The 14,467-nt window shown below is 33.7% G+C and overlaps 2 protein-coding genes, 1 long non-coding RNA gene and 1 other non-coding gene across 5 annotated transcripts; 2 read left to right on the top strand and 2 right to left on the bottom strand.

The window, feature by feature from the left end:
• Positions 1–264: 264 nt before the first annotated feature.
• LOC104699757 (ribonuclease MRP protein subunit POP4) lies at positions 265–2,339 on the top strand. Its single transcript, XR_015562909.1, has 8 exons — positions 265–395; positions 689–950; positions 1,053–1,132; positions 1,240–1,508; positions 1,615–1,683; positions 1,783–1,841; positions 2,042–2,141; positions 2,234–2,339. It is a non-coding gene; the product is annotated as a ribonuclease MRP protein subunit POP4 (transcript).
• Positions 2,340–2,794: 455 nt separating this feature from the next.
• On the bottom strand, positions 2,795–4,584 carry LOC104699754 (uncharacterized). Its single transcript, XR_753437.3, has 3 exons — positions 4,416–4,584; positions 3,951–4,139; positions 2,795–3,815 (listed from the first exon to the last, which is right to left on the bottom strand). It is a non-coding gene; the product is annotated as an uncharacterized LOC104699754 (long non-coding RNA).
• A 1,801-nt stretch (positions 4,585–6,385) lies between these two features.
• On the top strand, positions 6,386–8,302 carry LOC104699753 (syntaxin-73). 2 transcript variants are annotated; one of them, XM_010415098.3, is made up of 9 exons: positions 6,386–6,732; positions 6,824–6,949; positions 7,043–7,202; positions 7,294–7,379; positions 7,470–7,538; positions 7,641–7,685; positions 7,777–7,839; positions 7,924–8,000; positions 8,100–8,302. In XM_010415098.3, exons 1-9 carry the CDS (start codon positions 6,577–6,579, stop codon positions 8,110–8,112), a joined length of 795 nt encoding a protein of 264 aa, XP_010413400.1. In that variant the 5' UTR covers positions 6,386–6,576; the 3' UTR covers positions 8,113–8,302. The 2 variants fall into 2 exon arrangements, with proteins under 2 accessions (XP_010413400.1, XP_010413399.2); XM_010415097.3 differs by lacking the exon at positions 8,100–8,302 and having other exon boundaries at positions 6,444–6,732; positions 7,924–8,004.
• A 1,410-nt stretch (positions 8,303–9,712) lies between these two features.
• Positions 9,713–11,070, bottom strand: LOC104699752 (brassinosteroid-responsive RING protein 1). Its single transcript, XM_010415096.3, has one exon. The coding sequence runs from the start codon at positions 10,429–10,431 to the stop codon at positions 9,919–9,921; it is 513 nt and encodes a 170-aa protein (XP_010413398.1). The 5' UTR covers positions 10,432–11,070; the 3' UTR covers positions 9,713–9,918.
• Positions 11,071–14,467: the final 3,397 nt, after the last annotated feature.

Genomic DNA, 14,467 nt, shown 5'->3' with positions numbered 1-14,467 from the left:
CATTTTTTTTTATGGTTACGTGGTTCAAAACTTCAAATAGACATAGTCTTGGTAAAATCTGGTTAGTTGACACTTGAGAACTTTTGCTGTTAATGGGCCCTTTTAAAAGCCATTTTCAAAAAAAAAAAAAAAAAACTTTTGCTGTTAATGCTAATGGAATGGGTTGTTTTTGATAGAAAGAATAGTATCGGGTTCAATCTGACGTTAATTAAAAAATATATATAAAAGGTCTAATCAGTATTTTGCAAATTAACAGGATCAAAATTGAAAATACAAACTTGTTAACTTTCTCTTTCTCGCGAGAGCTTTTCTCTCTTTCTGGGTTTTTAGGGTTCCGGTACACCGAGCGATTCGTGCCTCTCTCCCTCTCTCTCTCTCGCTTACCTCCGACTTCGGTACGTTATTTCTTCTCTGTAACGAGCGATGTTAGGGTTTCTCTATTATGCAATTTCGTTCTGTGAAGTCTTCTATTGAGCTCTTTTTTTTTTTTTTTTTTTTTCCTTCAACCCATCTTTCACTGTCTTATATATGTAATTGGAGCTGCTGGGCTAGGCATGCATATGTTTCGATTTTGAAGTATTGGGCTCTAAGCTTTTGTAATTTGATTACTCAAGTTTTCCTTCACTGATTTGAGATACTTAAAGAGTGAACACAATTCTAATAAGTTTGTTCTTCTCTCTTGTTTCAGCTACAGAGACTAGGGTTTAAGTTTCTATCTAGCTGCAAATGGGTATAGATACGGTTGTGCATGATCAGGCAAGATGGGCAATAATGGCAGCCATGGAACGAAGACTTGCTGTTGCTAAAGCTCAGGTTCTTCTTCAACTACAACACAAGAATGACAAAAGACAACAACAAGATGGGAACTTCTGATGTACATGTCTCTTCTAAACAACCACTTCAAGCTGATTCACTACCTACTACAACCTCAAAGACTTCAATTAGAAAAGGTTTGATGGTTGAGTATAATAAACGAAGCATGAATTTGGAGTTCAATTACTACTAACTCATAAGCATTGATTGTGATGAAATTTTTTATTTATATTTTGTAGATCCCAAGGAGGATGATTATGTTGCATATACAAAATTGTCACATCCCGTTGATGAGAATTTGTTGGCAACCAATGTTAAGGTAAATTCAGATTCTTGAGGTGATCAAAACTAGAAACCACTTTCTTCTTCCTTATGATCTGAGAGATAAGGTTGCTTAAATTATTTCTTTTGTATGTAATTGTTCAGTTTTCTAGTGCAAAGGGAACTATAGTAGACAAGGTTCTGCATAACCTCCTCCTTCGAAGCGGTGACTCTGCTCAAAAGTACTTGCAAGGTTCTAAAAGTGTGAAGCTGGACAACTATATCCTCCTTGTCAATTTTGTACAGTCGCGTCCTTCAGCCTCTGGTTCTAAAAAGACATCATCACAGAAGGATTCAAAACGTTCTAAGACCCGTATGTCTATGAAACGACTCGAGAAGTCTGGTGCTTTGCATATGCCAGAATATCTCCAAAAGTGAGTTTCTTTTTTTGCAGTCACAGAGATTGTATCTGACTCTATTATTTTGGGTATTCTTAAACAGACTTTAAATGTTTACTGGTCCACTTGTTTTGGAATGCAGGTTTGATTTGTTTAAGCCAATTCATGGTATGTGGGAAAGTTACATGACACAACTCATCAAGGTGGCCGGGTAAGCTACTTATATGATGACTACCAAATACTAACTCAAATTATGTGCTTGTTAACAATCTACATACTAGTATTATTATTGACATCCTACATTTTGCAGGAAGATTCAATTAGCCTCAACTCTTCTCTCAGTAGATCTTCATGGTGCTTTCATGTTTGGTAGGTAGTCCTACATTCTTTCACCAATCTGTAATACTAGGATTGATCTTTTGGTTCTCATTTTCTTAAACAACTTCTTTGTACGCTTGAGCACACTGTAAGACTAGTAATCCATGAACTGTCCAATGAATTTATATTTATATTTTCATATTATACTTTCTTCCTCCTACTAATCCAGGAACCTGTATTACTTGTGACAGTTGCTGAGTGCAAGATAGCATCATTCATTGGTGTGCAAGGCATAATGGTGCGTGAGACATCCAAAACATGTGGAATAATCACAAGAGACGACAAATTTCGAGGTATCTTAAAGCTTTTTCTCCATCTATTCGTCAAAAAGGTTTTATTTTATCTTCCCAAGCCTAGCTTAGTTATTGTAATCAATCTCATACGGTTGTACCTAAGAATCACTCTGTCTTCATCATCTAACTTGACTGCTGGAAAATTACTTTACTTGGGGACAAGTTTACTTCAAGAGAAAAGATTGTTCAACGATGATGCTGCAATGAAGCATTGGCCTTGAAAGAAGGTCTCATGGTTAGTGTTTTGATGATTTTTTACATAGATAATTGGCTAGTTTTTTTTTTCTAGTACTAAGTATGGAGAAACTATCTAACTTGTAGGTTGGGATCTCGTCGGGAGTTAACACCGTGGCAGCAATTAGACTGGAGAAAATGCGGAGAACAAAGGCAAACTCATTGTGGTAAGAGAGGAAAGTGTTTTTTCTTCTTTCTTTGGGATCTGTATTGATATGTGTGTTTCTGTTTTGATCGGATATTGTATTGTGTGTTGTTATATATAACAGACGATTCATGCGAGCTTTAGAGAGATATATCTGTTTCAGTCTGTTCTGTTTGATGAGAAGCATAAGAGATGCAGCCAGTTTCAGTCGATTGATAAAGAAAGGCTTCTGTACTTAATATGGGGGTAATGGAAAAATTAAAAATCTGTAAAAGAAAACAAAATTTTAAGCGCTTTTTTTATAACTATAAAAATGAGAACCTTGAATTCTAAATGAACATAATTTATGGAATCTCTAACAATCAATAACTAAGTCAAATGATTTGTATATATTTAGCATTCAATATTTTGGAAAAGCTTTTAAACTCCATGAAAGAAAACAAATTGGAAACTTGAATTCTAAATCTAACATAACAATGAAAATACAAATTGAACTTATGGAATCATTCATGTTAGTATTGATGTTATTTTGTCTATTTGGCATCCAAAAGTTTGAAAACTGCTAAAACTGCTAAAACTGCTAAAACATCCAAAAGTTTCCTAATGTTATTTTGTTTCACATCTATTTGTAAATTTAGTATTTGGCATCAATTAGGAAACTCTTGCCAAAAAAAAATCAAAATTAAAAACTTTAATGCTAAATCTATAGATCACAATGCAAAAACAAATTGAATTTGTGGAATTTCTAACGATCAACCAAATGAATCGATCCAAAATCCGGTTAGATTTCATATCGATTCGTAAATTTAGTATGAAGAAGAAGAAAACGAAAAACAAAAACTTTTATTTATAAAAAAAACTAAAATTTATTTAAAAGCGTAATTTAAAACCGAAATTAAAACTTTAAAACTTTTCTTTATAAAAAAAATCAAAAACTTATTTAAAAGTGTAATTTAAAACCAAAATTAAAACTTTAATGCTAAGTCTACATCACGATGCAAAAACAAATTGAATTTGTGGAATTTCTAACAATCAACCAAATGACTGGATCCAAAATTCGGTTAGCTTTTACGTTGATTTGTAAACTTAGTATCAAGAAGAAAAAAAAACAAAAATCTTAATTGAAACTTAAAAAAAAAAAAAAGGATAGAAATTGACCTCACGTTCTTCATGGGATGGTAACTTGGTAAGCGCAATTGAAGATTACGCATGTGGATATGTGTGGATTCTTGGCGCAGTTAGAGTAGTGACTAGTGAGGTTGACTTGTTATTACCAGTAGTAGCTTTCGATTCCTATTATCAAGCCGTTGTAGCATGAATAAGCAAGAAAAAATATATTTTTAAAAAAAGATGCAAGCAAGTTTCATTGCATATATGATATATATTAGATTCTATTTGACCAAAAAAAATAGAGAATAAGATTGATACTTTTTTAATTCATCTCTGGTCAGTAGAACCATCCATCATCGATCTGCTCTGTTTGTACTGTTTAATTCCTCTGTTTGATCAGTTTCCACGTCGAGCGACATCATCAGAGCCATTATATCTTGGGAGGACATTAAACCCTAAACCTCTTTGCAGAATCCATTACTCAAAACGCCTTCTCAACGAATCGTTCTGCATAATACAAAATAATAATTATAAACAAAAAAAAAACAAGAATCAAATTCCTAAATCAAAACACATACACTGTTACGATTTATCATATACGAATCAGAATCACCATGGATCAAATAAATTGAAAAGCGGGAGTACGAATTGAAATTACCAGCAATGGATCAATGAAAACAAGATACAAATTTAAACAATCCACAGAGAATCATCATCAGTTGAACCCTAGGACTCGACCACGAAGTAAGATATATATATATATATATATATAATATAACCAACCTTAGGGTAGAGAGATAAACCACACCGATCCATAAAGAAACGTAATAGGAAATTAAGTAAAAGAGGATTTGATTCTTCTGTGCCACCGTCGTCGATGAGAGAATCACAGAGAGAGATCAGACGGACGAAAGAAGACGACGAAGCATAAATATAATCTCTCTCGATGTTCGGTTTGTGTTGCCGAATGAATATATATATATAGCTAAAAGACAATATAGCCGTTACAGCCTTTTTTCTACTACTAATAATGGAAATTAACTTGACTTTCATGTTAAGCTACTAGTAGTCTTAAATAGTGGAAATTTACTAACGGTAATATTGAAACAACCGCCTCTACTACTTACTACATTGCTATTACAGCATTACAGTTGTCTAGTTACGGGTTCTATAGGGTAATAAAAATTTGGAAATCGTTATGCAAAAATATAATGTCTAGTTAAATCAGCATTTTATGGTTATGCAGTTCAAATAAGGATTTTGTCCTCGTAAAATCTGGTTTTGTTGAGACTTGAGATTTTGCTGTTAATTGTAAATATTTTTGATTGATGATATATATCCAATAGAAAAAAAAAATCTTCAATTATAAGTAGTTAAGTATTCTTTATGGATGGCAGGAGGTAAGTCCATTTGTAGAAGACACTATCACACCAGGGATCGAGTCCCGCTTCCTACGAATGTAGGAATTTGGCTAATGGGCCGGCCAGTTGTAGCCCAATGGTTGACAAAAAAAAAGTACTCCTTATGGGAAAACGACCAAAATCAACCAAGACTATTTGTGAAACGCTTTTTCATACTCAAACTATGGTATCATGCAATTATCAATCTGAACAAACTAAAATTTCAAATTTTCTACCTAAACTTTATAAAATTAGCCGATTTCAACATGTCCGTATACAGTGTTACTTAATCATTTAACTGTGCTGAGTCAGATGCCAACAAAGCGACCGCATGGCATCTGTTACTTGATCATTTAACGGTGCTGAGTCAGATGCCAACAAAGCGACCGCATGACATCTGGGCATCAAAACGACGTCGTTTTGATAGTTTAAATGAAATAAAAAATGCTACTACCAAGATTCGAACCCATGTTAACTTAAAGCATCTATCTTACCAATAACCACTCGGACAAATCGATTTCTTTGAGATTATTAACAACGATGTAATATATTGTCTTCCGTAAATCTTCTTTTTCTAATGCAAACAGATCGACTTTTTTTTTTTTGTATTTTTTCATGAGTTCCATGAATCTTGGGTTTTTATGTGGATTTCTCCTCATCCATCACCATCTTCTCCTTCTAGATAAGAATGTATTCGTTCAATCTCAACGGCTTAGTTCACTGTTGCCTATTATACGCTGGGAAGCCTTGGATCTGTTCGTTTTTGCCATTGCGAAGTGAAGGAGAGAAGATGATTAGAAGAAGATTGACAGAAGAGAATATATTACATCGTTGTTAATCAATCCTATATAAATCAATTTATCCGAGTGGTTACAGGGTGAAAATGATGGGCTAGGTGAACACAGGTTCGAATATTAGGAGTAACAATTTCGTTTTGATGCCATGTGGTCGTTTTGTTGGCATCTGACTCAACACCGTTGAATGAACAAGTAACACCGTTTACGGACATGTTGAAATCGGCTAATTTTATAAAGTTTAGGTAGGAAATTTGAAATTTTAGTTTGTTCGGATTGATAATTGCATAGTACCATAATTTGGGTATGAAAAAGCGTTTCACAGATTGTCTGGGTTGATTTTGGCCGTTTTTTGTATTCCTTATTATACAGAAGAGAAAAGAAAATAAACAATATGTTGGTAATGAAATCAAATAATACGTTTTATAACTTATAAGCATTGACTATCACCAAATGAACGTGTCATAAATACTATCAACGACTGAGAGTATTTGACCAATAGTAACACTAGAGAATCTACATTTCTTTGGCTTAATAATAATTAAAGAAAATATATCTTCAAGTTTATAGAAGCGAATCATAATATACAGCCTCGTGGCAACAGATCCAACGGCCAGATAACAATCTTGCATACCTTTTGATTTTGTAGAAGCCACCACGTATCCATGTTGTAACTGCTCTGATCACATATTTTGCAAAACAACAACTTAACCTTAACCAACAAAAAGAAAAAAAAAATCTCCGGCGAAGATGGGCGTGGTTGATTTGATCACTAGGGGTGATTCCATCTGTAAGAAGTATGACAAGTATGACATCGATAAACAGAGAGAAGCTAATGTCTCCGGTGACGATGCTTTCTCTCGCCTTTACTCCACCTTCGAATCTGCACTCGAAACTGTTCTTCAGGTTCGTTTAGATCATTCACTCGATCCCGTTGCGTTTCTGTTTTTGTGTTTTTGGTTTTGTAACGTTAAGATTGTGTGAGAAAACGTAATAGAAAACAGAGGATTTGTCGCCTGAGACGAATAAAGCCAAAGCTGTAGCGATGAACGCGGAGATTCGAAGAACGAAAACTCGATTGCTTGAAGGGATTCCAAAACTTCAGAGGCTTGCTCTCAAAAAGGTCTTTCTCTCTTTTTTTTTTTTTTTTGTTCAATCTTATGATTTGAGTCTTGCATTGGTGAGAGGTTTTATAACATCTGATGGCTTATTTTAGGTCAAAGGGATTTCGAAGGAAGAGCTTGATGTTAGAAATGACTTGGTTTTGTCATTGAGAGATAAGATTGAGGCCATACCAGATACCTCTGCTCCTGTTGTAGGTGGTTGGCCAGGTTCAACATCATATTCGAACATCAGATTCGATACTAATGTCTCGGGTATTTATATCTTGTTTTCTCTACGTTATTAGTGACCTCTGCGTTATAAGATTAGTGTGTTGACTAATGAAGACTTGGTCACTTGTATCAGATCACAGAATTGGTAGTGAATATTTCGAGCCAACCGAAGAGTCTGATCAGTTTAAACAAGAATATGAGATGAGAAGAATTAAACAGGCAAGTGTTGTGTTTTTGACTCTTTTTTATCATTTGGCCTATTGACCGATTTTCTGAAGGCAAGCAAGAGTCTAACTAATGTGGAAACAGGATCAAGGATTAGATTATATAGCTGAAGGATTGGATACACTCAAGAATATGGCTCAAGACATCAATGAGGTTCACCTATATAACGATATCTTGTTGTGTAGTTAATCCTGGTTCTGGTTCCTTTTATTGTACATGTCGTAGTGATTCTCTTACTGCTTCCAAACATTACAGGAACTTGATAGACAAGAACCACTCATGGATGAAATAGATACAAAGGTTAAAAAACTAACACTTGACCTTGATCTAGAGATTTTCTTTAGCGAGATCATGCTTACCTCTTCTTGTTTTGGTATATAATGTAATTTAGACTGACAAGGCAGCTACTGATTTGAAAAGCACCAATGTGAGGCTCAAGGATACTGTAACAAAGGTAGTTATGTAACACACACATTCCTCTTAAGATCACAATCTCATTCTACTATAATTAAGCTCATTGTTTTCTATTCAATTATAGTTGAGATCGAGCCGCAACTTCTGCATAGACATCATCCTCTTATGCATACTCTTGGGAATAGCTGCCTTCATCTACAAGTAACCTCCTCTTTTTCACTCACTATTGAGTCTTGATTGTTATTCGAGACATGAAATCTTGATTCATCTAACTTTTCTTTACTTTGGATTTTTTTGCAGTTCAGTGAAGTGAAGGATGGTGATCCCTGAGACGCTATATATGCATCAGCATACATGTAGAAGCATGTTTCAAGCTAGAGTCAAAAGAGGGAAGATTCATTTTTCGCATGTCTATTAAAATAGGTGATTTAATTTATCCTATCGTTCTAATTGAGAAGAATAACAGTAAACTACGAAAAAAAAATATGCAATTCCATCTAAAAGATTGCTATAAAGACATTACAAAAGCAAGTTTATGCGCTCCTACTTCAAGAGAAGAAAGAATACACAACATAGATTTGCAAATGACATCCCATCATTAATCTAGCAAAATATCCACCCAAGTTCAGATTTGTGCGGTGTTGCGATTCAGATGCCAAACAGTTTTGCATTTCATGATGTGACTTTGAGGTGGAGCCAACCACTACATAGCTCTCTGTTTCCAACTGTGAAATGCAAGCAATGTTCTTGGAGCACAAGTGTTTTGTAGCTAGCAGCACCAGAACCTCCGAGAACATTGCTTTAACATATTTTATTTTGGGTGTTTTGGATACCTTTTAGATAGATACTTCAAGAACATTGCGCCATTACACAGACACGTATACAAAAAGCTAGTGGCTTTAACATATTTTATACTATTGGTGTTATGTATACGTGTGAATGTGGACTACTAAGTCTACAACAATCTAATTGTTTTCTTGTTACTGATTGCCCTATAGTCTATTATAAAAAAAAGATTCTCTAGTACACATAAAATCTAGAGCAGGAGATGATTGTAGATGCTGGTGATTTATATTGGTCAGCTACTCAATCATTACCCAAATAGTAAATGCCACTAGCCCCATTTTTAACCTACCCACTTCAATTATCTTTCTCTACATTGAAAGCATGTCATCTCTCTACCAAATTACAATCTCATGTTTAGTAAAATGGTACATAAAAACATACAACAATTCTTGGATTTTCAGTACGGTTCTGTACTACGAATCAGTTTAAGCCAAGAACGCCTTGCATAATTAGACTCACAAACGGATAAAAGTAAATAAAAAAATGTTCGTTTCTCAAGATTCTTCGATGTTTGGTACCTATATATTATTATTGAAATAAAATGCTACGTTTGAATTGACTGATCGATCTGCAGACCAAAGCATGTTACCAGATTCTGCCTTTACGCATTACCATGATCCATTGAATTTAGATCCTTTTGGTTAAAACTAGATATACAAAAAAAAAAGTGATAGTCTGAATTTTAAAATCTTTATTACAATAATTATTTTGTTACAGATGTGGTCACAGGTTACTGGTACTGGTCAGAGACAAGTACTGACAAGAATGCAAGATCTTAACTACTCCCGGTTAAAACTAAATTAATAACCCTCAGAATTAATTAAAATAGCATAAGTTACTCTAAATGGAAATTTAAGGTCATAACTTTGGTTTGGATTAAAAATGAAACAAATATCGGTTTTATTTTATCCAGATCTTCCATATGAGACCTGAATTTAATACTTTTCAGTCTAATATGATACTATATGATTTTGGTTTTTCGGATATTTTTAGCATTCAATTCTTTTTTTTTTTTTTTTTTACTGTCTGTTTTCCTCAACTCATCAAAGTAAATAAAATACTCGAAATTGTTAATTGCTCATCTCTCATTCATATATATATGTTATGATAATACACACATAAAAGCGTGGCAAATCTAATTAGTGTCAGTAAAAGAGGAGAAGGGTGAAGAAAGCAAAATCAAAAGTACAAGAAGCGGTGATAAAGTCAATAACAAAAGAGAACATAAAAAGAGAGAAAGCGTGGTCTCTCTGTCTTTTTCTTTGTTGCTTTTCTATAACAATTCGGTGACAGGACACAAGTCACTGTGAACACCAGAAGCAGCCCAAAGCCGTTGGTTAAACTCTTCTTGCATCTCATCTGGAACAAACGGTGTTCTGCAAAGCGGACACGTCTTCTGATCATGATCCATCCAACGGTCAAGACAGCTCCGATGAAATACATGTCTGCAGTTTCTCAGCCACCGGATCTCTTGCTCTCCTTCGAACTCGTACAAGCACACGGCGCAGTTTTCCGGTGATTCTTCGCCGGAGTTTTTTATCTCTTCGAATTTGATGACCGGTAAGATCTCTCTGATTAGGAGGGCGGAGAAGGGTGAGCGGGTTTCGGGTATTCGGGTCGGGTACGATGTGTAGTCGGGCCAGGTTTGGTCCATCTCGAGAAAATCTGAGAGACCCAAGAAACGGAAGATAGAGAAGACGACGGTTCTTATGAAACCTAGAATCGAAAGCGTTTGTACGAATAGCTTCGGTAAGAAAACTTCTGTGTAACCTACGGGAAAGCCCATGGAGAAAGCTAGGGTTTTTTTTAGAGAGTGAGTGAGCTCTGGGGTTTTTTTTTTTGTTGATAAAGTTGATTTTTTTAATAAACTGAGAAGTTTGATTTATAGAGAGGCCAAAGGAGGAGGAAGAAGATGAAGAAAGATTGGTACAAGATCCGTCTTAACGACGTCGTGTCGTGTAAGATTGATTTTTTGATAAAGTTAACTGACTGTGACGTTTGGTTATCTGAACGTTGCAGTGATGTTAAGAGAGAGAGAGAGTACAAATGGGGGAAAGCAAGAAAAGGTGATAAGATTGGTCTGTGAGATATGGGTTCTGTCACCAAACATTGTTGGGATTGTTGTTTTTTTTTTTAATTGGCTACGTGCGTCTCTACAGGGTACCGATTATCTTTGGAATAAAAGCATCTGCAAGTTGCACGACGATCAGCACACGTGGTACGTGCGGTTGATAGGAGATTGTTGATGTGGATTGCGAAATTAATTTAATTCGTCCTATTTTCCCATTTAATATAGTAATATCTTTTTTTTAGGCCAGTAGAAAAATAGGCTATGTTCTCGATGTTAGGACATTTATAGAACACTAATTATCTTATCTAATATATCATGATTTTTATAGTTTTTAACCATGATATAAAGAGTGTTTTAGCATCTTTTAATTTGTTTTTAGGATGTTTTTGAGTCTTTGCAGGTTTTCTAAAACTTTGGTACAGAATAAGTAAAGTGGAGCAATTTGGATCATTTTGGAACATAAATCTCGAAAAATCAATTTGGACTTGGATCAAAACAAGGGCATCGATCGACACCAGTTAGAAGCATCGGTCGACACCCTCTTCAGCCGATGAAGAATCACAAATTTGGAAGTTTTACAAAGTTGCCCGAAGTTTTCCATATTTGCAACATAAGTCTCTAACGTGTATTAGGACATATAAATAGTATTTTTAGGTTTTGCAAACCCTTAAGTTATTTTCTAACAAATTTTATTTTCTTGTAATCTTGTGAGATTTTGAGAGCTTTGGAGAGAGAGATCTGTTTTGTGAGAAGAATTCTTGAACTCTCTTTTACTCTTTTAATTTCAATTGCTTATTATTCAGAATTATGTCTTGTTCTTCATTAAACATATTTGAGTAGTTTGCTTGTTAGGTTTAGGGTTTTTTACAGGGATTTTATGATTTATTAGATCTATTTATTTAGGATTCATTATCTTTCTAGATCTTCATCTTAGATTGTTCTTCACATTAATTCTTGATTGATCACCTAGAATTAATACTTTAGGAAAATAAATTGATATGACAATATAATTGATTTTCCTGATAAAATCTTTTGATGAGCAAAATTACTTCTTGCAAAGAGATTTGATTTAGTAATTTTGTGAATAATCTAACCTGTTTTTAAAGCTGATTTTTAACCTAGAATTTTACAAAGAGATTTGGATATTCTGGTTTTAAATTTAGATAATATTTGCAGTGAGAACTGATTTATTTTACAAAAGAGTTTAGAGTTCTAGATCTGTTCTTAATTGCTTGAATCCTAATTATTTCTTGATTTAATAATTTGTAATTTCTTGAGAAATTCCCTAGGCCTAGCTTTTTGATCTTCTGAATTTACAACAGTTTAATTTAATATTTTGCATTGCCATTTTAATTTAAATTATCTTGTTTAGCGTAATTCATAAAACTTTATAATTTATTATGTAGATTTGAGTCCTTATCGCATTCGACCCCTAAGTACTGCAGTGACCTATTAATTTGAGAGAGTAGCTCTAGCAATTAATTTGAGCTTATCATTATCTATAGAAACAATATTGGTAATTTGATCAAAGATTGTTAACTAATCTAGTATTAGTAAAGTTCAATCAAGCGGCTAAGCTTCTTCGTTGCGTGAATCGCACGTCCAAAAAGAGGTCTGATGCGTAGCCTCTGGTTACTGTTTATAGAAAAACAAAAAAAAGGGAATATATTACAGATTTTATATTACACGTAATTACATCTGCTAATTAAGGCTTAGCAGGCTAGCAGCTAAGCTAAATAGCTTACTATTAGGTTAGTATTTTCTTTACTTGACTAGTAGTGCTGACATTTGTTTTTGTGATTCAATGTTGGTATTAGTTGAGGTGTATATATCAAATAATGATATCGATCAACTCTAATATTACTATTACTATTTTTTATATAGTTTATTGCTTTTGTCTTTGTTAGATATAATAGTACTACTACCACTACGGTCTGAATTAATTAGTTTTTTTTTTCTTGTGATAAATGATAGCACTACCGTTTGGATTACTCATAGTTCTGAAAATGATGATAATCTGTTTAAAGATGAGTATAAGATTAAATTGGAATATATCTAGATCGATGAAAAAAGAAAAAGGCATTAGGTTTGGAGTAAAACATTACAAAAGCAAAAGTTATAAGAAAATGAAGGAAGCAAAGAGAAACGAGAGAAGAGTGTGTTGTGGGTCATGGAGGCTTTAAAGAGAGGGAATAGAGATGATTAATAAAGAGGAATCAATCAACCTTATCTATACCCCTCATCACCCTCAATTTACGAAAATGATGTATATTTGTTTTTTATAACTATATAGTAGTATATAAAAGAAGAAAAAGTCCATTGTTTAACTGAGTGGTGGGCCGGATGTATATAGGAGACACGTCGTCGGTGGCAATGAACCTTCCACCAACCGGCAATGGTTCATGGCTCAACTATGATCGGAGAAATGTCGTTTTACCAATGAACATTTATATGTTATGTTATCTTGAAATCGTATTTTAAAATCAACTTGTCCTACTCATCTAATACTAATTGTTAATATATGAACATTATTCATCATTAAGATATGTAGAAAACTTACAGACGATGCTATTTTCAAACTTAGTATTAATAGATTTGGTTCTATAGCTGGTAGGAGACTCGATCGATATGACGACACAAAAATATAACCCTAGACAAATTAATAATGTTTATGTTTTAGTCAACTTATGGGGTTTATACTTGGATTCACACGCTGAATCCCGAAACCGTATACGGTATACGTTAGAAAACGCAGATTCTAATTTTTTATATATACTGCAGTCTATTTTTTTTAAAAAACACTACTGTGTAGTCTATACAAGCTTAATTCCATAAAAACACAAAATATCAAAAACTCATAAAAGTATATATATTAACGTTTGAGCTCATAATTGTAGATATGTAGTTGTAATAATCAAAATCATTTAAAGTTGTTTTGACAAGACATAATATATGATTACAGAGGTATATAAATACATGTACAGTGTTATACTGTGTTTGTATTCAACGTCGTCACAAAATTCAAACCAAACTTCAATTAGAAAATTCATGACGCTCAACTAGTCACCGAACATACATGTTTGTATGTATATTATACGACAAAAAAGACATGCAAAGTTGTCAATAACCATTTGGGTCCAAAAGAAAGAGAAAAACACTCTCCAAAACGATAAGAGGAGCGAAATAGGTATGGAGATTGGTGTGTTGATTTGGAAAGGTTATAATGAGGCCGAGACAGTCACATGGCCCTATTGCTTCTATGCCTTTCATCTCATGCATCTCCTATATATCTCTCCCACACTTCTCTTTGTCAGGTCACTGTTTAATTTTGATTACTCGCACCATCTCTTTCTCTGGTCCCATGATGCAAACGATACGAATATACTTGATTGACTGTTTCTTGTTTGATTCATAACCTATACATATACCCTACTATTAACCCAATATTATCCAATGTTGATCATAGATTTTAAGATGGTAGTTTTGGTGGAGTCTGAGTTTCAATCATTACTTTATTTGTAATTGAATAAAATTTAGATGATGAAAGTCACGACAACACAAGTTTTTTTATAACACTCTTTTAGCCTTTCTACTTAAAAAATAGACCAAATATTAATTATTGGAGTTCATGTATTTAGTCTCTGCTAAGGATTTTTCTTGTTGTTGATAATATTAAAATAAGTTTGTAACATATTGCTACGATAAAGATATAATTAGCTTATAATATCAATCTTTATGTTTTCTATTCCTA

Source organism: Camelina sativa, chromosome 7, assembly GCF_030686135.1.
Source record: "Camelina sativa cultivar CO46 ecotype springtype chromosome 7, ASM3068613v1".
Taxonomy (NCBI): Eukaryota; Viridiplantae; Streptophyta; class Magnoliopsida; order Brassicales; family Brassicaceae; genus Camelina; species Camelina sativa.
This window is presented reverse-complemented; position numbering and strand designations above follow the sequence as displayed.